Genomic DNA, 27,146 nt, shown 5'->3' with positions numbered 1-27,146 from the left:
CATTGTTGCTCTTCTTATATATACATATGTAAATATGTGCGTGTAAGTGCTGATGGAAGCCGGTATTTGTGATGTTGTTGCTGTTGGTGTTATGCTTCCGTTGCCGGCTTTGGTGTTGTTTGTATACATACACATGTATGTTTGCATGCTTCGTGTGTAACGCGTATGAAGGTAGTAGTTGGCCGACCCTCTGTGAGAACTGCAACTGATGTCATCGCTCAGTTTGTTTGATGTAGCTATCCGTGAGCCGTAATTATTTTGTCCTCTTCTGATTTTATGACGTTCATTAATTTTTTGTTTTCTTATATTGCAGCAAAGTCATAAAAACTTTTTAGTACATCTGGTAACTCTGTTTGTTACAGGTACAGTTGATAGTTGTATGGTTTGAGTTATGATTTGAGGTAACCAAGATGTTGACATACATACATACATATGTACCTACATTACTAGTGACAGAATTATTATTTTTATAATACACTAAATGTCTTAACAATGCTTAAATTCAAGGACGCTGAGTCATTTTATGCTTTACCAACGATGATGCAGAGTAAAACTAGTCAGCATCAGACGAGCGTAACCTTTCAATGGTAAGATAATTTAATTACATACACTGTAAACCTTACTTAATAAAACGGCTTGCAAGTGGAAGAGGCGTTTTTACATCATATACCAATCGTCCTGCCAGCTTTATTGCAGAAAGCATTTTATGAGTTGCCGGAAGGCGATGACGTCACAGGAAGTAAAAATAAACAATTATGACAAATGGCGCCAGCGTTGTTGTCGTCAGATCATTACAGGTTTTGTAAAACTTTTCATCAAAATTCTTTTTTATTTAATATTATGTATACCAACCGTAACATTAAATAAATTTATTTTAAATTAAATTAGTAAATACTATTATAATTATTTCTTTAAAAAGTTAAAATTAACTGGTCACCTCAATCTCTGTATCCTCTCAACCCATTAGACGGTTTACTGAATTACATTGTTTTTGCAATTGCCACCATGCACGGTCATTCATTTTGTTTGTAAACAAAAACCATGGCTTCTCATTTGCGTATGCGCGCGCATATGTAAACAAAACGTTTATCCGTCATTGCACAGTGCTACCAAATTCAGTCCAGCCAACAACTAAAGCTTTCACTGTTCGCTAAAATGCACACTGACGCACAGAATTTGCCACATTTGTTTAGTTGGTCACCTGCCGCAGCTGCAACAGCTCAACAATTTGCCTCATAGTGAATCCGTACAAGTAACTTATTAAGACTGAAGTTTATAAATTCAAATATAGTTAAGTGAAAAATATTATAAAATAACCATTATTTAATGTAAAAGCTGTGATAGCTGCATTTTAGTGCAAGTGCAGCGTTAAATATCCAAGATTTTTGTTGCGAGTCTTGATATGCAGCCATTACAAAATTGGAAACGATGAGCGCTACTGAACTAACTAATTGACCATTTGCTTTCCCATAGACCACTGCAGATATGTTGTAAGTATTGTACTGACTTCAGCTGCACTCACGCTAATTAGTTAAGTGTTGCATTTTCTGGTAATTTAATTAATTTAATATGTGTATGTGCAATTCAATGTTTAATACGTAGCATAATCGGCGCAATACGCGGTACTCGTTTGCTTAAGCCACCCGCCATTTGAAGGCGTGTGTTAAGCTTTTCCGGCGAGCTTTTTTACACAGAATAACACAGGGTGTCAAAAATACTTTTGTTTATATCAATTTGTATTTGCTTGAATGTATGTGTGGATATAACAATCTGTTTATATTTCAATACAGTCATATATATTTAGTCAATATATTTATGTGAATCGAGGGGCGTGTACTTTAAACAATGTTGCCTTTACATAAGCTTGGGGCACAAAAAAATGAAAAACTTTTACAAAAATGTCCTTTTACTTCGCACCAAATATGATCCGGAATTACCGAAAAAAATAAATTTTCATGTATCTAATTGCAAATCCTCAATATCGCCTTTAAAATAGGCTCCTGTGCCAATAAAAGCATATCAACGCTTAATTCAATGTTCCATACACTTGTTATATAGTAAGCCTTTGCTAAAATGGCTTTTATATTTATATCATGGTATCATTATGACAATTTTCCATCACTGTTTCTTTAACTTTTTCGATGTTATCTTCATTAACAGAGAATTCACGACCTTCACTGAATGCTTAATGACACTCAAATTTAATGGAGAAAATCGGCAGGCAAACTTTTCTCGTGATAAAAAATTTGACAATCTTGGAAACATTTTTTCGTCAATTCTTTTTTTACGCAGTTCAAACGGACTAGTCCATGTCAAATTTGATCAGGTTGGTAGTTTTCGGCTATAACCGTGTAAGCAGTATCAACGCCATTAAAGAAGCCAGTTTTAATAATATGCCAATATTTTCTCTGACTGTTTTTAAAATAAAAAAAAATAAATATTTTTTAAAAAACATGCTTTCATAACTTTAAAAAATTTAATGATTTCGAAGATTTTGAAATAAAGCTTGATTTGATTTTAGGACATACATAATATTACATTACATAATAATTTTCGTATTATTACTCTATTCTTTAATTAATCATATACATATGTATGTACATACATATATTGTTAAACAATTATTTTGTGCAGTGTATACTTTTTGCTTACTGTCCATTTTTTCACTGTAAGCGCATTTTTATTTGCTTTTGCTGCGAATGCGTGTAAGACATTCATGTATAAGTGTATGGGAGGGACGAGCCCCCATCTTTGATACTTGTGCATACGATATTTTGTATATGTGTGTGTGCGCTCATATACGTGAATTTAAAGACCCACGCATACAAATACTTTATGTACATTCATATTATATATACATGTATATATATTTTAATAAATTCATTTGTATGCTCAAGTGAAAAAAAGAAATAAATAAAAATATTTATAGGTTATAAAAAAATATATTTTAAACAATATTGACTTAGCTGTTTTTTAGCATTGGAAAATTTATCCACTCAACTATTGTTTTTCTCCTTCTATTAACGAAAAACAAATAAATTCTCCCGCATTGTTATGTGCCGATCACTCAAAGTATGGGCCACACACCGAGTTATATAGACGCAATGCAGGCACGCATTCGTCAAGCAATAGCAAATAAGTGCATTGGACGCTGCTTCGTTTTTTATTCGTGCATCGTCATCATGATACCCATATACTTTCAAATGGTATGGAATTAAATATGATTCCAGTTACACACAAACGTTTATCTTTATATAATAAATAAATATGTACATATGTTTAGGCCGTCATGCTTTCAAACATGTGCTCGTATTTACAAATATGTGTATTAGTATGTACGCATAATTTGTTTGCTCTCTGCGTAAAAAGTCAACGTATTCGCTAAGATACCGGTTCTCTAAAGGTCAAAATTGTATATAATTCCTTTTCAGTATTGTCGCTCACACTCAATTCATTTCCTTCATATACATATGTATGTTTGTATTTGTGTGTACATTTGTTTTTATGCTTGTAGCTTGCGTGCTCTCTGAATCTTTATTTAATCTGTTGGCTCGACTAACACGGATTAAATCAATGGCATTTGCGAATACGTTGACTTCTTAATTGACTAAGTGAGATATCATATCAAAATATAATACATACATATGTATGTATGTATATAGTTATGGAAGAAGCTGCCTGCAGAAGACATATAGGAATATTATATGTATGTTTCTGTGCTACTGTAGAAGCATACGCATATGTCTTCACACATGCACAGGAGTCAAGCACTCAAATCCGGTCAACAAGTTGCCGGCAGTCAAGCATTATGAGTAAATTACAATTTCCGCTAAATATTTACGCGCTCCTATTAAAAACGACACCACAACAGCAAGCGACAGTGATCTCGGTGTAGGTAATTTGCATCAATTTAAAAGATTTTTATTAAATTAAAGTACATAGCCGTGCACACAGGTATATATAGACATTAGTGTATATGTATATATACATATGTATATATATTTAGAAAAAATCTTTGATATTAAAGCATTTCCTGCAACTCTCAATACAAAGACACTAATTTTCGCAGTTTAAGATAATATCTTTGTTTTTCAACTTTTTTTCAATAACATATTTTTGTTTTTATTTCATTTGCCATCGTTACTAATGTTTTAGTGTTTATGAACTGACTGTTATTTGCGACATAAATGTGTGAATAAGCTTTAATAGAATGTATTAGACGCTCTTTGCGAACTTACTAATTCGACATATCCAGCTGGTATAAGCACTAGCTGGCTATATGTGTATGTATGTGTTACTCATATATTTACACGTTTGCGTTAATCGCACTCATTAATATCTATGATTTTCTTTGTAATTGAGTACATATGTTGACGTGTCTTTATTAGTGACTCTCCGCTTCTATGCTCAATCGCACTCCGAGTGTTAAGTGCAAGGAGCCCAATAAGAAAATTTAATCAAACATTTTTTGATAAAATATGACAAGTATTTTTTATATGGCTGCATAAATATACAATTTACAAATCGTCATTTCCTTCAGTTTCTATCGAAATTTGCATTCCTCGCAAAAGTTTAGCTAAATGTTAGGTTTTTCTTCAACTTTTATTGTGAAATAACAGTTTTCACTTTAAATGGCCGCTAAAAATTTTTAAATAAAAAAACATAATCAGAGAGCGATGGGTGAAGATTTGATTATAATTTGATAAGTTTTTCTTGGTTTTTTATTTTCGGATAATTTTCATCCGAGTTATGGTAAGCACCGCAAAGTGTTTTTCTCTCAAGACATACTGGGAGAAGCTCTGATATAACATTGTTATATGAAATGCTGAAATGTGTAAATAAAATGCCTTCTATCTATAAAAACTGCAATTCGAATTTCGAAGAGAAAAAACTATATTTCTACAGCCTACATGTACATACATATGTCAAATTTGGGTCAAATCACCTGAACGCGTCCTCATTTTCTTACTGGTACGTACAGAACGGTGCGTGATTTCTCACTGAAACACTAAAAACACTAATCGTTCGATATGCAATTTGCTCACCTATACATCCATCAACATATCGTCACCTAAAATGCAAAATAACGTATCATCAAAAAATTCGAAATTGAGTATTTTATTGATTACGATTCACTACTTCGAATTACATTCATATTATGACATTTGTCCACCATTTTCAGGTTCTACGCTTAAATATAAACCAGTTTTAACCAATATTAATTTTTTTCACTCTTGTTCCATTTTATTTCGTGTTTCATTCACGCCACTGTAAATTTTCGAAAATGTTGTTACGTTATTTTGCATTTTAGGTGACGATATGCTCTCTCGCTGCATGCGGTGGAGACCTCAATCACTCGCAGAGAATGGATATCACAAAAGTTAATGGCATTGTGTTCACATGGATTCCTGTGCATGTGTAGTAGTAAACGTCAAAGAGTTGATAAAGTCTCGCTAAAAACGTATGTATAAATATATGTTTGCTACAGTTACATCGCAGCGATCGCAACGGATCTTAACCAGTGGTCAAACAGTTGTTGAAGAAATATAAGCGTTGAATTGACGTGTCGTTAAATTGGCAAAAGGAAAAGGAAAACATTGTGAGATAAACTAAAGCAAAAGGAGAAGTGCTTACGCAAAACTCCTTGCAGACGTCACACTACTGCCGCCGTTATTTGCCTATATAGGTTGAAAAAGTACAATAAACGAGTGTGTTTCACTTTGCCACAAAGCAGGTATTAACAGTGCGAGTGTTAAACTTTGAAATTGTTACAATTTTAATATAATTATATTGGCATAAACATAATGACAGTTTAGTGATTTTGGCTTTCTCCTTTTTTGCTTAATTTTGCAGTTCAAACAATTAGTGTGAATTTGTTAAACAAAAACTCGGCGTTAGCCTTGCGTAGATTGCCGTTATTTTATAAAAGTGAACGGATCAGTTACTTTAGCCACAAACGCAAACGTAACCAGCTGAATCAATTGAACATGAAGAACGAAGGGTAAGTGTTTTTAAAAATTTGCCTTAAAAATGTAAACTCTTACGTACACACGGTTATATATGTTTTCATAAATGAACAGTGTAATGAATTGTGTTATTGTGCTAAAATATACAATAATTGCATAATTATATTATTGTATACGCTTGAACTTAGCTCGTGTTTACCTCAAAGTCACACAAAGTACATACCAACTCGTAGCGCTAAGTTAGCAACAGTTTCACATTGTTGTTATTTGTATTTTTGTAAATTAAAATTTATATATCAGACGTCTGTTTTTTGCAGAAAATGAAAATTTGCAAATTCATATTAACCTCAAAATGGTATGTGGTAGAAAGAGTAAAGAATGAATAAAACGTGAAAAGCGAAATATATGTACCTGGTCATATGAGTATATTGAAACAGATACATATGTACATACATACGTAAATAAGTATCTATGTACAGTGGCTGCAATTAAAAAACGGACCGAAATTTTCTAAAGGAAATAGTAATTATGTTCATAGGTGGTGTTTTAAGTTTTAATTAAACTGTTTAAAATAATTAATGAACTCAGAAATGCATGCAGAATTTTTGGAAATTTAATTTTTGTGCATGAATAAAGTCAAAATAAAAAATTGTAACGAATATGATCGTTACAAACAGGATTACGAATTTTTCAGTAAAATAATTTTGGATTAAAAACTAGATTTTAAATTTTTATGTGCAATTTTGAAATTTAATTTTACAATTTTAGTGCCGATTTTGAAATTAGATATAAATTCTAAAACAATTTCTGATAATCGTTATAAGCAGGTTTGCGACTTTTTTAGTACAAAACTTATGGATTAAAAATTACATTCTAAATTTTTAATAAAAATAAAAAAATAATTTTACAATTTTTAATAAAAATAAAAAAAAAATTACAATTTTAGTGCCCTTTTGGGAATTAAATATAAATTCTAGCACAACTTCTGCTTTAATTTTTAATTATTAAGTACGGAACAACATTTTTTTATGGTCGAACCATATATTTAAAACTAAGAATTTCGGTTTTTTCAACATATGTACATTTATTTCATTCCGTTTTTTAGTTTTTTAGAAATTCAAAAAATATTTTTAATTTAAAATGTTTAGGATTACAAAAAAATGCTTTGCTCCAAAGTTTAATTATATTTTTTTATGCAGTATTTGCAACCCTGCTTATGATATGGCCAACTATTTGGCTAAATAGTCAGTTGAAATCTCTGCTCGAATCAGCAAGCGTACTATTTTTAATATCTAATTTAGCTTTTCTTCATGATATATTTTTAAAAATTATATATTTTGTTAGACATGCATTTTTTTCATAGTTGAAATTCAGAGGTTATGTGTGAATTCGTTTTTCTAATCGACTGTATGTATAGTCAAACAGGTTACAGCTACGAAGTGTTATTGTTTACTGTGATCACCCGACTTTACTGCAAATTGAACTTTGAAATTAAACTTAAATCTTAGCCTTGAATATATTTTATTTATGCGTAGTCTATTTTGGAGAATATTTGCAGCTATATTGCACTTCACAGGTGTATTTCCTGAAACCACATACATATACCCTTTTATATATTTATTTTGATATTGATCAGCCAGTTTGAATGGTAGATGACTGTTAGATGCTATAGTTGTCCGATCAGAACAAATGTTATAAATATCTTGCCTTCCACTGAAATATATCTGATTCTATTGAAAATTACGAAGAAGTGCCATCCTTTAGACAAATATAAATAATTTGTCTAGGTTATATCCATAGACAAAAACCGGTACTAGAAAAACAATAACACCTCTTATTATTACCATTAGCATAAAATATATCAAATTAATCCGAAACCTAAAAATAACGTTAAAAATACCTAATCCACTCAATTTCCCTAATTTATTACTTAAACTTTACTTATGTATAACATTCGGCCGATTTTTTATAAGTGCCACCGTATGTACTTCCATCCACACATACGTATATTTTCGCGAGAAAGCACTCACGTTCACAAATATAACAACAATCACTACAACAGCTGTTGTGTGATATCTCACACGCTCTCACGAGTGATATAAACGGGTTCTTTCGCCTATTTAGCCTTTTATTGTACATGGGAATGCCATTACTGATATTGGGTTGTATGAATCAAGCAACAACTACAAATACAAGGTCCACGTTTGTTAACACACCTCCAAATTGTGTGGCGTATACAGTTTATGCTCGTGTTTATTTTATTATCGACGACGACGACGACGCTTAAACCGCTAGATAACAAACGTGCATTTCACAATTGATTTGCCGTATTATGGTAGACAATCATATTTATACTTGTACATATGTATGTATGTATCGGCACAACCATTATTTAGGTGAGCATACATATATTTGCTATATGTATGTAAGGAAAATGTGTTTGAACGAAGCGACTTCTTTCAATTTTTTGCTAACGATGACGCATTGATCGTTTTGTTTTGCTTTGCTGTTGCTGTTCGTCAGTGTGAGTGCTGTGGATATGCACAAATGCACGCACACCAGCGCAAAGATCACCTTGGAAGGTCAAAATGACTTGTGTAAGCAAGTACTTAAAAATTGTCGGAAAAGTCTCGAGAGTGTCTGAAGTAACAATAATCCTAAAATTAAATTGTTCATTAAAAAAATTCAATAAAAATGCAAATAGTTGGATTGAGCTAACGCTAATTCTATACACGTGCACATATACATATGTACATACATATTGTTGCGATTACGAGTACGAGTACTTAATGAGCTTAATACAAAATAATCTAGGTAGGTGTTAACAAATTGAAAATATTTAGTTAAATGTATTAAATTATTAAATGTATAAGCCTATCTAAATTATTCAATGTAAATCCCATTTGATCTTTAAGTTAAAATTGATTGTGTGCGATAACGTTCTAATTCAAGTTTTTATTTATTGTTTATTATCTTACTGGTATTATAGTTGAAATGTGATATTTTTTTGTAATGATTTAAGAGAGTGTCGACAAATAGCTGCAGAACATTTTGTAGAACACATTCTTGGCAAAAAATAGTTTGAATTCCTCGGTTTGCTGGTTAAAGTTATGCGTCTATTGGATAGTATTTATATGTTAAAGACGCATTCACACTATTTATGAATTATTGAACTGACAAAATTGATATTTCTAGAAGTATTTTTTACGAAAAAACAAATCAGTGATATCACGAAATCATTGAAACAAGTCAGTATGTGAGCACTTGTTAACTTCTCGACAAACATTTCCGATTTTTTCTGATTCTCAAAAGTTAGCGTTCTTCTCATTGATAAAACCATGGATATGATAACGTGATTCTGTACGAAGGAAAATTTCTTCGATCTTTTGAAAAATACCATATGAGCCATATACAATGCTTTTATACCCTAAACAGGGTAACATTAAATTCATATAAAGTTCACCACGTAGTTTATAACACCCAAAAGAAAACGTCGGAGATCCTATAAAGTATATACATTAAATGATCCGAGTGATGATGTAAGACGATTAAGAAATGTGCATCAGTCTGTCAGCGTTCGTTTATATACATATATAACACGTGAACTAATTCCTGAGTTTTTCATATATCGATTTGAAGTTTTGCACACGTCCATTCCTCAGCAAAAAGCTGCTCATTTGTCGGAACTGCCGATACATGATCACTATAAGATACAGCTGCCATACAAACTGATCGATGAAATTGATCTCCTTCTAAGGAAAACTTTTTCGATCAAAATCAAGATCAAGATATTGCTATATTTTATGCTAGAAGAAATCCATTTGTGATGGATAGCTTTAGTGCAGTCGAATTTTTGGTTTTTTCTCTTTGTTTTTTTTTTTTGTTATTTTTTTTTTTGTTTTTTATAAAAGCACTATATGCATAACCCTGTATTTGTATAGAAGTCATTAAGCAGGCATTGACTTTTTCGAAGAAATCATCATAAACCACGAAATGTTCTTCAGAATTTATCTTTTTATCGTGGTTAAAATTATAGGTATTTCGTAAGAACACAAATTCATGAAAAATAGATAAAAAATTAATTTGTTTTTTCTTTGCTAAATAATTATACATACGAGTTATAATGAATTTTATTATATGTGATTTGCTTATAAATGGTATTTAAGATAATACTTTCTGCAAATGAATTGCATTGTTATGTTTCGCATATTTTTAAAAAGCTTCAATATTTTTAATATAATATGAGACTTAGGAAGTAAATATATACAGACTTCATTTGCTTCTTGGAGTTATTTTATGAGTATGATAATTTAAAAAGCTGTTAAAGATATTGTTCATATATAAGTTTCTATGTACATACATATGTGCCGCCATTTTGTCAAATGAGACATTTATAGACGAGCCCACTTGACTTCAGAGCGACTTATCTATTTTGTAATGGTATCAGTATTATACTATAATGCCATAATATTTGTCCACATAACAGTTTTTATAAAGCACACTTAAGTATTCTTACTATTTATTGTCACTTTAGAGAGACCAGACGCGTTTGGTTATAAAAACGAATGTACAAATATACATACATATAATATCTATCTAAATGCACACATACAAGTACACAGTATGTAGTTAGGCAAAATTTTTTGCATCGACAGCAGCAAATGAATATTGCCATTGGAAGTCGTACAAGTGTTGAGATAACAAGCTATAGTCATACATGCATTAAGGCATACACACATAAAAACTGTACATATTTACACGCAATTTTCTTGAAATATATGTGTGTAAGTGTTTGAATGGGTGAGTGTGTGTGTTTTACGGTCAAATGCATGTGTGTGTTTTCTCGTTGGTTGCTGTTGTTTGTGTGCGTGCTTTGCCTACAGCCTAAAAATAGGCAACAGCTTGTGTTAGCTTAACTGCACTTGCGCTTCAAACTGTACGCTGCTGGTTTTTTCATGAATGCTTCATTAAATTAATAAAATAATGCAATAATTTGAAAAAAATAATAACTTTGTTACAAAATGATAAAAATCGAATTTTCTGAAATCTGATTTTCTTTATAATATAATAAATGCAAATGTGCCAATGTTATGAATTTATGAAATATAATGATAAATTTAAGTTCATTTTGTTTCATTAAAAAAATATTAAAATTTTTAAAAATGATTTTTTTAATAGTGAAAAAACAAAATAATTAAATTTACGTATATTTCGTGTTATAAATAATTTGATTCTTTTCCAAATCAATCAAATATAACGAATAAAATAACGTTGTGTTCTTTTTATAATATTGTATTAAAAAAAAAAACAATATAAAAAATTTAAAAATTAATTTTTTTAATATTAAAAGTTATTACCTTTTAAATAATGAAAACAAAATAATTGAGCTTACGTACATATATTTCGTTTCATAAAAAATTAATTATTTTTTATTTAAATAATCACAAGAAAATATTTAAAATTACGTTTATTTCTTATTATTAAAAAAAAAATAATTGTTTTCTAAATCAAAATATTATAATTTCAATTGCGTATATTCATATATCTCGTTTTATTTAAAAAAAAATTAATTGTTTTCCAAATCAATCAAAAAAATTTTGAATAAAATGACGTATTCTTTGTTTTTAAAGTAGAAATAATAATAATAGGTTTTTATAATTTAATTAAAACAACAATAAAAATGTGTAAATTTTGTTAAAATAGAGATTTTCAAATATTTGTATTATTTTTTGCGCGTATTAAAACCTAAATAATAACAGTAAATAACGAATGGTTATTTTTAATACTTGATACACTGAAACTAAAGGATCTAACTTTCATATTAACTTAAGCGGAGAGCATATCAAAAGAGAGCACTCATGTGAGGCCAAACATAATATTAATACAAAACAAGAACATAGTTAACTTCGGCTGCACCTGCTACTATACGCTTCATAAAAACAAAACATTCCTTACGAGATCCCGATTTTGATCGGGATCAGTTGCTCCACTTTGCAACCAGCCTAAGGTTGCTTCCACTGCAATATATACCATTTATATAATACAAACCTGCTCTTAATTGTTGTATTTATTTCAAAATTAATTACATTTATTCTACTTAGCAGGTACAACTACAGATAAAACACATAAAAACACTAACAATTAACACAGCACCTTATAAGCAGCAAATGAGTACATTAAGACATACATACATAAATAATTATTTGTAATATTAGATTGAAAATTTCTATAAAACCGCAGGGTGTGACATGCAACACCTGACAGCAATCTGGTAGCTTATATTTCATACGTATGTATGTATGTATATATGTATTGCCATTTCTGCTTTATTTCCTCTGCACTGAACACGTCGGCGCTAGTAAAAAAAAGCCCCTCTACTAGCGCACAGTTCATAGCTTGCAAACCTCAAGTTCATTTGAAACGAGCCCCCTTTCTATTATACTCGTTCGCTTGTACGCAGTTTGAATAATGAACATGTAGAATAGAATATGTGTTTGTATGTATGTACATATGTACTTGCATAGATATTTAGGTGTATGATTTATTTATGCAAATTAGCTAATATTAGCGCTTTAGTAAGTTCAAAAACGTGTTTAAATGAATATTTATATAGATATGTATGTATGTACATATGTACCTATGTACGTTTATATTATTTTAATTCCGCTAATATGCTAAACAGTGCTGAAAGTCAAGTTTTAACTAAAGAATTAATTATAATTAAAGAAATGTTAGTACATCTGCGCAAATACAATCTTAGTTAGCGTTTAGTTTATTAGGTACTTTAGGGTAGGGAGAAAATATTTGAGGTTGTATATTTTTTTAAAACCAAAGCAGTTTTTGGGAATTAAAAAAAAACTACTGGATCAAATGTTCTGAAATTTTAAGGGTATAATGGGTAGTCGAAAAAGTATTTCGTATTTTGTCTATAGATGTCGTTGCAGTCGTACATATATCTCCAGTGCTACCAATCACAATGTACCAAATAGTGTTGGAAAGCCGAGATTTTAAGCTTCATTTAACAAAAAAAAAAATAAATTCGGGGAAGTTGAAAAAAGTTACAGCTGTTCAAAAATGAGTGAAAATAATGAAGAAATTCGTTATATTTTGAAATTTTTGTATAAAAAGGGGAAGAATGACACGCGTTTTTAGACTTCTTCGTTGCCGACTAATCAGATGTTACCATCGTCCATGCCTCTGCGCCATATAGTAGAACGGGGATGATGAGTAACTTGTAGAATTTGATCTTGGTTCGTTGAGAGCGGAATTTACTTCTCAATTGCCTGCTCAGTCTGAAGTAGCACCTCTTGCAAGAGTTATTCTGCGTTGGATCTCGAGGCTGACATTGTTTTCGGTGTTAATGCTGGTTCCAAGATAGACAATCTGTTACGAAAGCAAAAAAAAAAAAAAAAAATGACAAAAGGATGAAGTTTAAATAAAATTGAAATAAAAATCAATTTGTGATCAGATCGAAACTCTGGTGGGTTCATTGTACGTAGAACATGTAGAAAAATTTGATAGTGATCGGATCATTTGTCTCCGGGAAGTCACTCTAAAAATTTCAAAAATCCTCCTTTGAAGAAAACGAGTTGAAAGATAAACTGATGTAACAGATTGAGCCGAGCGATATATTCACAAGGCTTTAACTCAGAAACCATTTCAGATATCGATTTTGAACTATAGTATGTTACTTTTAAAGGTGTAACTTATCGATAAATGAAAATATCGATTTTTTTTAATTTAACACTAAGTGTGCTCTTTAAGTATTTTGTATTATACAAGTATATGCATATGTACATATCGTCACTAAAAATGCAAAATAACGTAACATCACTTTTCATAAGTTTAGAGGTGAAGGACAAACAATATATGGTAATAGAAACCACTCATATTGAAACAAAATTTGGATTTTGGTTACATCTGAGAGCAGAAGCTCGTTAGTAGAATCGTAGTTAAGTAATAAAAAAACTCAATTTCGATTTTCTTGATGATACGTTATTTTGCATTTCAGGTGACGATATGTAAGTATTTAACTTCCAGAACATATCAAAATTTATTTTTTGCAAATACGTGATTAAAATACAAAATTAGGCAGCAACAATATTCAAAAGGTACTTCCTACAACAGGTGATCAACAAAAATAAACATAAAAAATATTTAAAAAAAGTTCTCAAAACCACATTTTTGAAGTTCCGCGTAAATTTCCTGGAAAATTTAGTGCAAGTGCTTCCCAAAATTTAATGTTTATGCTTTTTACAATCTACCAACGCCAAATATACATACATATATGTATATACAACACACAATGCATATATACAAATATATGTAATAATATATTTATAAGTACTCATATGATGCCATTTATTTAATAATTCATTAAACGACTCTCATTGGCTTCACAGCTAAGCACAGCTCCAGCTCAAGGTTATGTGACCATTCTCGCTTTGTTTATCTTTTGTTGTTGTGATTATAAAAGAAAACTCGTATTTTTTTATTATTCTTTTATCAATTAAAAAAAATAGAAACATTTAAAATATTCTTGCAGAACACGATTATTTATGAGCGCCAACATCGACTCTGCACGAGACAAAAATTAATGCAGACTTTTATGAAACCACTTATACGAGTATAAATGGTCATACATACATACATACACATATGTATGCTACATGTAAGCTTAGCACATGCATTATCACACCATTTCCCATATGAAACTCATGACGCAGTTGCACACGTGAATGCACACACCGATGAATGGCAAAAGGCAAATAATATTACCGTAATTAATGCATGGCATAAAGTTGCCAGTAGGAAAAATTGAACGTGTACCATTTAATTTTGACTTGTTACTAATTGATGGGTTGTACTACTACTTAATACTTAACGTTCCAAACAGAGTTTTTCTTCTTTACTGGCGTAGAAACTGCTTACGAGATTATAGCCCAGTTAACTACAGCGCGCTAGTCGTTTCTTTTTTTCGCAACGTGGCGCAAATTGGAAATGCCAAGCAAAACCAGGTCCTTCTTCACCGACTCATCAGATGTGGTCATCGTCCATGCTTTTGCACCATGTAGCAGGACGGGAAAAATGAGTGACTTATAGAGTTTGGTTTTTGTTCGTCGAGAGAGGACTTTACTTCCCAATTGCCTACTCAGTCCAAAGTAGCACCTGTTTGTAAGGGTTATTCTGCTGTTGGACTGGATTTCGAGGCGGACATTGTTGTTGCTGTTAATGTTGGTTCCAAGATAGACGAAATTATCTACAACTTCGAAGTTATGACTGTCAACAGTGGCGTGGGAGCCTAGTCGCGAGTGCGACGACTGTATGTCTGATGACAGGAGATATGTCATCTGGCCCTCGTTCACTGCCAGACCCATCTGCTTCGATTCTTTATCCAGTTTGGAGAAAGCGGAACTAACAATGATATCAATATCAGCGGTATACGCCAGCAGCTGTAAACTCTTATAGAAGATTGTACCTGCTCGATTAAGTTCTGCAGCTAGAATTATTTTCTCCAGGAGCATATTGAAGAAGTCGCACGAAAGGGAGTCACCTTGTCTGAAACCTCGTTTGGTATCGAACGGCTCGGAGAGGTCCTTCCCGGTTTTGGAGCTTTTGGTATTGCTCAACTCAGTTATTAGTTTTGGGGGGATACCAAATTCAGACATCGTGTCATAAAGGCAGCTCATTTTTGTGCAGCTTTGATATCGGCCAAGAGGTGGTGTATGTCGATTCTATTCTCGAGAGTATTTTCCAAGATTTTGCGCATGTTGAATATCTGATCGGTTGTTGATTTGCGAGGTCTAAAGCCACACTGATAAGGTCCAATCAGTTTGTTGACAATGGGTTTTAATCTTTCACACAATACGCTCCATAGAACCTTATATGAGATGTTTAGGAGACTTATTTCACGGTAGTTGGCGCAGATTTTGGGGTCTCCCTTTTTGTGGATTGGGCAGAGCACACTTTAATTCCAAAGGTTGCGCATGTTTTTTTTTACAAAGAAGCTGATGCATGCTCCTTATCAGTTCGTCGCCGCCGTGTTTGAATAGCTCGGCGGGCAATCCATCGAGAGACAGAGTTTGTCGAAATAATACTCTTCGGGCAAATAAAATATGTTTTTGCTTATATGACCTTGTGCGTTTACTCCTTTGCTGCTCCTTAATATTTGCATTTTTAATTCAAACTCAGAAGCTCGCTTCGTTTTTGCGACTCATCATTAAAAATCCCTTCTCGCGTATGAACACACTTTCCTCCTGACTTTGCATACCATATTTCCATCATTTCCATTATAATTTGTTGTCCTGCAAATTACGCTTTAATGTCACCGCCTGCAATTAGCAATCAAATGAGATGTCAAATTATTAATTAATACGACAAAAAAGGAAAAACTGCAAGAAATATGCAAAGCCAACCGGATCGCAGTCATTTCGTGCATAGCGTGATCGGTTTATTTGAGTTGCACAAACACATATCGTGACATTATAACCAGAAATATTAGATGCAAAACGACGATAGCGCTATATACATATTTATCCAGCTGCTAAGAAATGTTCAGACCTTGAATAAGAGTGTGTGGAACTTAAGTAATTTTCTTTTTTTTCAGTCTGTCTGTAGATTGTCATTTTGCATTTAGCAATGCAATTATTAGTTGTAACATGTAACAAATGAATTGTGCATTGTATTAGCTGCTAAAAGCATGTTTCCCAGTATATAAATATGCACAATTTCTTTCACACAATAAACTAAATTACTTTAACAAACATCATAAAAGCCAAATGTACAGCCCTGACTCGTTAGAATGTTGTAAGTTAAATCTGGCAAGGTTCTTTATTCGAATACAGATTATTTCGTTTTAATAACTTGGTGAGAGTTAAGCGATTGACGGAAAAACAACATTTTGATACGAACCGTTATGATACTACGAGAGTGTTGAACGAACATTTTTGAAGCCGATAGATTACTGCTTTGAGGTTTACTCTACGTTTGCTCCGAAGTATTAATTACACAGTTTAATGTGGACAGAGACTAAATTTGTCTTTTTTCCGGTACACTTTAATTCTTCAAAAACTACGGAATGCTTAAAATACAAAGTCATCAGTCATCATGGCGCTATTACGATCGCCAAGCAAAATTTGGCTCGAAAATGTGGGATCTTTTTGGAATTTTAGATCGTTCAAGAGCCCATAGAGGGAAGCGATGTCGCTTGGGAAAATCGAGCGGCTTCAGTTCTTGCACAAGCTTTATTTTGTACTCTTTCATTTTAAGACCTCGACCTAAAACGCGCCAAGTCGTTCCATACGTAGGTCCGACTTACTGCGAACAGCGCCGAATCGACTCGCCACGGTCTTCGTGTACATTCTCAGCTACGGCTGCAATAATTTCTTCACTGCGTGCTGCAGGTGGCCTATACGGTCGAATATTATCCAATAATGAATGTTGAATGCTGAGTCTCAAGATGGAGCGAATATTACGCTCAGTAGGTCAAGCGAAGTGCGCGAAACACATTTTTTATAGAAAGTGAATTTTCGTAATAAAGTTGAACGATTTTTAAACGTAAAGGCGTAAGTCTTTTCATTATGAAATGCCAAACAATACTGAACAAAAAAAAATATGACGACAAACGCGTGATCTGTCAAAAAATTTGAAAAAATTCTAATCTATCTCCACACAAAAAAATACAATATTTGCACAAATATACATACATGTACTTATTCGTAGGAATATTATACTTCCAAATTTTCAACATACTTTCTTCGCTTCGCTAAACACGTATTAATTTGCATGATCTATTGCAAGTAAAATAACAAAAATATCTCAGAAAATTCTCTGTTGTATAACAATTAGGCGCAAAGAAAAAGTTAATGAACATTTCGCTTAAAAAAGTTTAAAAAATTAAATAATTAAAGAAAAAACAATGAAGAAGGTTATTTTAGCTGCACCGAAGCTGTAATATATCCTGCACAGGTGCTCTTTTTACGGCAAAAAGATCTTTATCTTGATTTTGATCGATCAGTTTGAATTACAACTATTTGCTATAGTAATCCGATCTGAACATTGTTTTCGGAGATTTAAGCGCTGCCTTGGAAAACAATTGGTGCCAAATTTCGTGAAGATACCTTGTCTAATAAAAGAGGTTTCCAAACAATGACTTGATTTTGATCGATCAGTTTTGAATGACAGCTTTAAGCAGCTTCTTTGGCAGATAAGGACGTGTGTATAATTATAGACCGACATCTCAAAAACTGAGATACTAGTTCGCTTACATACGAAGGCCGGACTAATATGGCTTAAATCATTGCTAAGGAAAAGTGAGGTTAGACGATTAGTTCATCAAGCTGATCACATCCATATTTTATAGGGTCTCCGACATTTCCATCCGTGTACTACAAACTTCGTGGCAAACTTATTTAACATATTAGCAGCCTAACCTCACTTTTCTTTAACAATGATGTACTGATATTAGAAAGAACTTAAAAGGTTATTGTAAGCATTTTTTTACTATGCTCTTATACGAATTAAAGGTATACCGTTATTTTATTTTTAAATAGTTTGAAGCTTTCATTAGGTATTTTTCAGCTTTTTCATATTTTCTGTAGTAACTAACTAAAATTTTTCGATTTTTAAATACTTTTTTATATCACAGAATTTTCTTGAGTATTTTACAAATCTTGATGTCAAATAACATTGATTAATATTAAATAACATTCATGTTTTTAAATTAAATTAACTGTTAAGAATTTGTTTATGTAAGCTTTCTGAAACACTCCAGATATCAATGTCACACTTGACGTTTTATCGGCAATTCTTGGTATATTGCGCGCTTACTTTCCGTTATCTTTGTATTACTGTGCTCTGAAAGTGCTTATATACTCCTAATATTAGTTTAGCAATTATATATAATATTATGATGTCATAGATGTACTACTTGACTGTAATATAATATTAAATTGACATTTCATTATGAATTTTAATGGAAAAGTAAATTTTTACACTACGTTAAGTAAATAAATATGTATGTATGTATGTATGTATAGAAGTACTCATAATAGTTATAATTGGCATAAACATGATTATGGAAGACACGTCTAATAACTAACATATGACGCTTCCTCTTCGGTGGGGTATAGATGATTCACAGAATCCAATGCTATTGGCAACTGACAGATATGCTTTATAAAGGGACTTTTTGGATTAGTAAGCCTTACTGAAGAATGCTGGTTATACATTATGCGACCCTATAATGTGTAACCAGCATTCTTATCATGCTTATGAATGTTTTTCACAAAAGACTCAACTTTAGCGTCACATTGTCCTTGTGCTTATTAACACACGTCCTTGTATATTTTATCATCGCAAAACGTATCAATTGTTTGTCAATTGCCTTGAAAGTTCAAAAAATAAGTAAATTTGCTTACACTCCTACGTTTTGACGACATTACGCTGGAGTGCCTCTCATATGAAATGTGCTCTTGGCCAGAATTTGAGCGGAAATTCACAAGTGCCTGCGTTTAAGGGCTTTGAAGATTTCCACTAAATATTGTTTGCAAATTTAAATGCAAATTGATTAGAGAACTTTCTGAAGTTATTCTGATCGACTAATTTTTAAAATTTGCATGAAAAAGTCACAAAGTGTATATCAAATCTTTAGAGGGCCAATTGAATTGTAAATTTCATATAAAATATCATTTCATTTGGAGCTTTAAATGAATGTTATATTTTTACGTGTTTACCGTATATATTTTGAAAGCCCTGGTTCTAAAAACTTTTATAAGCTACTGTTTGTCTTCGAAATCAGTTATTTGATATGAATACAAATTTGTAGAATTCAAGAAAGGAAGTTTAAAAAAAGTGCTCGAAAAATTGGACTAACCACCGTCGAAAGCTTTTTTATGCTTGTTCTCCAAATACAGTTTTGCCAAAATTAAATACTCTTGACTTGAAGACAAACATTTTTCTCAGCTGTTTTGAGCTTTTTCTTCAAATTAAAATTAATTACCCCGAAAGCTTTTTTGTGCTTTCTCTTCAAATACAGATTAGACGAAATTCAATACTTTTTACTTGAAGGCAAACATTTTTTTCAGTTAAATTTTAAAATTAAAGAAAGTAAGTGTAAAAGAGTTCGCAAAAAATTGAACTAACCACCGTTGAAAGCATCGAAAGCTTTTTTGTGATTGCTCTTCAAATACAGATTAGCCGAAATTATACAATATAATATTATAGAAATACTCCGGAATATGAAAACTTTGAATAAAGTTTTTTAGAAAGAAAACCGGAAAGTTGTAGCTTTTACATGACTAAAAGCTCTAGGAACAAAAATATGAAATTTAAGTTAGGAAGGAATCTAATCTAATTTAAATTATAAAACTAAAAATGAAAGTTTGAAGAGCGCGCAAAAATTTGACGAATCAGCATCAAAAGTACAGAAAGCTTTTGGGATACATAAGCTTCTCTTCAAATACAGTTTCAATTAATTAAAGAACTCGTGATTAGAAAATCTTGAATTTTACTTCCTTTTCAGTATTTTTATTCTCATCAGTCAAGAACTGTGTAAATTAAAGCACTGAATATAATTGCTCATGATTAGAAAAGCTTTTAATAAAGCTCCACTGTTCCTTTTTACACTTTTGCATTCAAGTACTGTATAAATGAGTTTATATTGACATCAAATGTTTATGGAAGCTTGTTTTCTGAGCACTCTCTTCTCACTTCACATATGAATAAAATTAAGCAGTTTACTTAAAAATTAGCCACTGTGCAAAGATAACATTTCACATTTATTTTGTTGTAAATATTTCAAAAACAAATGCAAAAAAAAACAAAAATGATTTAATAAGTGTTCGGAAATAAAACAAAAGTATTAATTAATATAGAACATAGACTATAACGCAAAGTTAAAGCAAACGCAGAGAGAGCACAAAATATCATTATCAGAAACGTAGGAGAGTTTTGTGTTTTCAGAATGTATGAAAAATTTACACAAACAAATCTTAAGAGTTAGTGAGCGATTATTGTCAATTTTATGAAATATAAACAAATACAATAAAATACTTATGGCTGTAGTACTTGTTCTTTACTTACATACATATGTACATACATACGTACATGCATAGTTAAATATTTCCCAGGCATGGGCGATCGACCGAGCAACATTTGCATTGTATTTTAAAAATGTATACGGTAACTTCAGATCAGTTCGACATTTGATTTCGACCGGTAAACAACAAATAGACAGACAAATAAAAATGTAGAAATACAATTTTCACAAAATAATTAAATAATTGTTGCACTGATAATCAAAATGAAATAAATCTATGATTAACAAAAAAAATTAAAATCGCGCGCACACACACATATGTATGTATGTATTTGTAATTAATTACTGCGTGAATGCGTTAATCACAGGAATAATCAGTCAACGTACGCAAGTGATAATAAGAGTCCGAGCCGATCATTCGCAATTAACCGTTTCACCGTTTTAGGAGTTCGCGCAAAAAAGTGATAAACGCGTGCATCGCTAGTGCAACTCTGTTTGCAAACTTGTAAATTAATGAAATAAGTGTGGTCATAGTGCGCGAAGGGCTCATTGGCTGTGTGTAGGAATTAGAAAGCGTTGCCACAGTCCTTGATGAATGTTTATTATTATATTAGCAGTGTGTGTGTTCTAACCGCACTTAATTGCGGTGTGAATCGATCTTTTTATGTTCAACTATTTGAAGTAGGGGGTTCACTTGACTGCATTTTTTTTCTAGGATTTTTATTTTATCTGAAAACGTGACTTAAATATACGGTATATGTAAATATAGAAAAATTTATAAAATTGATTTTCTAAAACCTCATGAATATTTTCTATATGAAAGTTATACTTTTAGCTTCACATATGTATATTTTTCACACAAAAATTAAATAAAAATCGTTTTTGTAAATGAAATATTTTTAATAAAAAATTAATTCTTACATATATACAAAATAATATAATATATTTTTTTCGTTACTCAAATATTTTTTTACAAACAATTTTAAAAAATCCTCTTTTTAAATAAAATACTTTTAATAAAAAAAATAATAAAATAAATAAAAATTCTTATTTTAAATAAAATATTTTTAATAAAAAAAAATAAAATATATATACAAAATAATAGAAATTTTTTTTTAACTTTCCCAGTATTTTTTTCATTAAGAAATTAAAAAAAATCGTATTTTAAATAAAATATTTTTAATGCAATTAAAGCAGGTATATTATAGAATAATATTAAATATATTTTATATATTTTCACGAATATTTTTTCACTTACAACATAAAAAAAATGCTAAAAATGCCTTGAATCACAAGTTTATGTGTATTTCAATTTTTTTTAATACCTACCTCTAAATAATTAAAGTAATTAAAATACAATTAGTACTGTTAAGAATATTTTCTTATTAGAATTTCTTAACTTTTTATTTTCCGCTTTCTCAATATTGCGAGTATATACTCGTACAATCTTCGGTGCTACAGAAATATAAGGAAGTACAAAAATTGTGTGCAATATTTATCTGTTCTGACGTAGGCGCAAACATTTACGTTACAAATTAACGAAACATTTAGTTTCAACAGTATTGTATTTTTACATGTGAACCTCTAAAGTCTCACAACTCGAAATCGCGATTTTTCAGTGGGTGCAAGTTAATGCAAAAGCAAATAATCCAAAATAATTGCACCTTTAGTAGACGTCAAAAGATGTGTGCTACATGAAGCGAGCATTTTTTAATCACTTACAAATATCTGATTTGAGTGGTTTAAAAGTTATTGCTGAATACTAGCTTCATAAACTCTAGTACTCAGTCGTACACTTAACTTTAGTACTGTTTGAAATACAATGAGAATCACTGGAGTGCATTGCTCACAAACAAATTGTGAAATTATTTGAAGCAATTAAAGGTTATGTATGTAAAGTTAATTTCTAATAAATTTGTATGAGTATATTTCGTAAATAGCCTAAATGGTTAATAACAAACTCTGATTTAACTACATCTATATTATTTGAAATATTAAAAGATATTTGTTTAGACTATATTGGGTGGATACTTTTTTTAATTAATAATTGGGGTGCATGTCATCTGATCTGCACTTAAATTGATTTAATTTCAAATGAAATATGATTATAAGCTGAAAACCACCAGCAAAGCTACGACTTGAAAACTGTAAAGCGAATCGTCGCTACTCGTATTTACTGGCAGTACTCATACTTTTCATCTTAAATAGCCTGAAACTTACAGCAACGTGCCGTTATAGATTTACAAAGCATTAATTAGCAAATAGTAAAATTCAAATCAATTAATTGCGCTTATGATAAAACAATTTCATTTTAAGATTCAACCGCTAATACTCAATTGCACATATGCATTTATTTATGGCAAGCTACAAAAATGTCATTATTCATATAAAAGATTTATTAGTTATAGTATTAGTGCTCAGTATCAACTTTCATTTTTTTTTATATTCATTAGCTAAGGCAAAGTACATATTGAAATTAGAAATATGTATGCAATTATAAATATATATGTTTAATTGTATTATATTAGTAATTGCAATTTAGATCTTCTACTCTAAATCAACTTCTCTACCATATAGCAGCTTCATTTCATATCCAGTTAATGCAAATTCGTGCATATCATATAAATATTTTATAAAAAATCCTTTCAATTTCGCTTACATATCTGTTTCATAATTAACAGGTTGCTGCATTAAATTTCTACACTTCTTGATCGACTTCTATTTAAATAAAAAATTTAAAAAATGAATTCCGAAACATGTTTGTACTGTTTTTGTAATGAATAAGCAACCAACTTTCTAAATAAATGTATTTACAAATAGCCATTATAAATGCTATATTAACTGTATGCTACCCTTGGAAGAACTTAAAAGCTGTCTTTGCAAAAACAGGGAGTGGCGAGCGACACACGCCCTTATAGTAATTAATATACTTGTATCATTATTAAATTACTTTTCTTGTTTCTTCTAAGTGTATATTTATTCTATATCTATTGACAAGCGAGTAGAGCTTAATCATAGCGAGCAATGACGAATCGAAGAGGGCCATTCGTTTCTCAAAGGCTTGTTACACGACCAGAAAATAACGTCCAATACTCATGAGATGACGTTCCTTCCTGAAAATTATTTGTAAAACGTACTAAGAATTTAACTTGAAGCACATGACTTTCGCATTGCCTTCCACACAGAATGTTTCCTACAACTTATTGTGGATTTTTACAAACTCGACAAAGACCAGAAAAACCAACCCTCTGTGCGTTAATGACGCAGTCAAAACTCCGTGCTCTATACACTTTGCGTCTATCATGCTGGATAATCTTAAATTAATTTCCTTTAATTATTTTATGTAATAATGTTTAATTGTTTTAAACAACAAATGCTTTTTATACATACATACTCACATACAACAACTAATTAGTATATTTGTAATATACGAGTTAAACACTTTCCACCACTTTTACAATCATAAAAACAGTTTACGAGTCTGTGATTCTCGTCAATTAAACCAAATAGTCATATAATATTATGGCTATATGAGAATAGGGCGTGTGTGCCTCCTCCTCCTATACTCATTAGGATTTATTTTGTTATTTAAACTCGCGCGAGATATGTTATCAGTATCTGTGAAATGACTTGCTTTGTCATTAAAGAATAGTAAATATATGCCATTAAAATTGTGCTATTATGCGAATACTCTTTTCGGCACACTTTTAAACGTCAGCTATGTGTACTTAATTTTATCTTAATTCTAGCGTAATGCATGGATTTAGAATTAACTCGATTGCATTATGATATATATTTATTAGTTTAATTTTACTTTTATTAATATTACTTAATACTTATCATCACTTATACTTATCCACTTGCAAGGCAGATAATAGGCGTTTTTCTGGAGTGGCATTTTATTTAATTAATAACAAAAAATGATGTATCTTATAAGATTATGATTGAATCAGTGATTGATTTCGAAAAAAAATAAAAATAAATTATCTTGATCACGTAGCGGATCTCCAGGAACAGCTCTGAAAACAGCTGACTGACGGTCAGGAATATTTTTCTACTTAGCATTATGTCAAATTAAAAAAAAAAATATACAGAAAATTTGGATTTTTGACAAAATGGCGTCTTCTAAAAATTCATTTTTATTGAAAGTTAAAAAATTACACTTCAAAGTGTCTTAAAAAATCGAAATCTGTTTTTATTATTTTATCAAAAATCTTATTGCTTCGATTATTACCTGTCCAATACATACTCGTATTTAAGAATGTTGTGTGAAATTTGCAAATGAATTGGTCCTTTTCAGAAAACAGCGTTTCGAGATAAACGTGTTAAGATTTGATTTTGGAAAACGATTACACCATGTGAAAAAATTCATACAAACAAGCTTATATCCGAAATTTTCTTTTACATATCCGTTAAACCAGGCGCGGTAAATAAGCTTATCGCATGGCCAAACTGCAATTTTTCAGCAATAATTTAACGCTAAGTGGCAATTGACCATTCAGTTAGTCTACTATGGGGTCTACAAAAACAAAACACACATTCATTATTAACGCTATAAAATTATAACTTTCTTATCGCTTTAATAATCTTAGTATTCTATGCATAAATTAAATCATTGCTCTTTTACGATAACAAACTACTTGTTATTCTTGTAGGCAGCCAGGAAATGTTGTTGAAATTATTAAGATTATATTGAACTTTGACTGCAAAACACACATATCTATGTATGTAAACCTTTAAAAATGCGGATAAGATAAGATTACTCAATTTTTGCCATTATTCTACTCCTTTGATGTGTTTGAAGCTCTTAAAAATACTTCAGCAATATATAACCTCATTAATGACTGCTTTAAAGAGTTATCAGCAAATCCCCTGCTGTCAAAAAACAGGTAGTATACATATATTACGCTATATGTAAGAATATGTTTTTTTATAATGGCAATTATAAATTTTCTCTCTTTTGCCTTGTTTATCAGTAAATGAAAGAATTTAGAAATGAAAGCCATTTTATAACAGGAAACTTGATTGCACCCCCAACAATTTATTAGAGATCACAAAAAATATTTATTTTTTTAAATGATTTATTAAATGGTTTTTCAAACATCATTTCCTCTGACCATAAACTCTGCACTAGCTATCACATTTATCAAATCCATACGATTATCGATTACATCGACTAAAAATAAAACAATTTATGATAAAAAAAATTCCAAATGCAAATTTCATTCAATGTTGTCGATGTAAGCACATCCGATATGTACGCTAACCTGTTATTTAGTGTCCCTTTCTCCACGGTTCCCTTAGTTTGATGTTCCTTTCTTGATTATTTACTTGAGATTCGAAGTCTCATGTTGATATTTTTATTTTTTTGTTTGGCATACATTTTATTAATAATAAATGCGTTCATAATGCAGACAAACGTAACGGAAAATTATTCAATTTAATTTACGTATATAAATATTTACTTACTTACATACGTTCATACTTGCAATAACCTCGCTACACGTGTCATACAAAAACGGACAATATACGCATGTACTCTGTAAGGCATTCTGCAGAGAAACGTTGCTGAAAATAAAAATTTAAAAAAATGTTTAACATAAAAAAACTTTCCTTACGAGGACTTTATTTTGATCGGTCAGTTTTTGTAGCAGCTCTATGCTATAATAGTCCGAATAGAACAATATACTATATAACAAAATAGCTGGTTGGCATTTGACCTATAAAAGAAAATCAGGCACGGCGCCTCGGTGACTGTTTAGGTGACTGTCACGCCGTGATGTGGTGTGATCTAACAGTCATGAGGTGACCTCACAGTAATCTGACTGTTAGATGGCTCTATAAAAGAAACGCAGGCACCGTGCCGTGATGTGCTGTGATTTAACAGTGGTGAGGTGATCTCACAGTAATCTGACTGTTAGCTGGCTGCCAGCTGGCTCTATATAAGAAACGCAGGCACCGTGCCTGGCCAGTGCTTAGGTGACTGTCGCGCCGTCAAGTGGTGCGATTTAACAGACATGCGGTGACTTCACGGTAGCTGCCTGTTAGCTAGCTGCCAGCTGGCTCTATAAAAGAAACGCAGGAACCGTGCCTGGCCAGTGCTTAGGTGATTAGGTGATCTCACAGTAATCTGACTGTTAGCT

At 31.3% G+C, this 27,146-nt stretch overlaps 1 protein-coding gene across 5 annotated transcripts in view; it reads left to right on the top strand.

Moving 5' to 3' along the window:
• Positions 1 to 1,169: 1,169 nt before the first annotated feature.
• The window catches only part of LOC105228449 (trehalase), a 42,879-nt gene continuing 16,902 nt past the window's right edge, over positions 1,170 to 27,146 (top strand). The window contains exons 1-2 of one of the 5 annotated variants that reach the window (XM_029551154.2): positions 1,170 to 1,490; positions 5,854 to 6,001. In XM_029551154.2, coding sequence (XP_029407014.2) covers positions 5,988 to 6,001 — 14 coding nt within the window. In that variant the 5' untranslated portion in view covers positions 1,170 to 1,490; positions 5,854 to 5,987. Of the gene's footprint in view, positions 1,491 to 5,494; positions 5,735 to 5,853; positions 6,002 to 21,111; positions 21,214 to 27,146 lie in introns of those variants that run through there. The other 4 variants (XM_011208288.4, XM_011208286.4, XM_011208287.4 and 1 more) reach the window with 4 other exon arrangements.

The sequence above is a fragment of the Bactrocera dorsalis genome, chromosome 3 (assembly GCF_023373825.1).
Source record: "Bactrocera dorsalis isolate Fly_Bdor chromosome 3, ASM2337382v1, whole genome shotgun sequence".
Taxonomy (NCBI): domain Eukaryota; kingdom Metazoa; phylum Arthropoda; class Insecta; order Diptera; family Tephritidae; genus Bactrocera; species Bactrocera dorsalis.
This window is presented reverse-complemented; position numbering and strand designations above follow the sequence as displayed.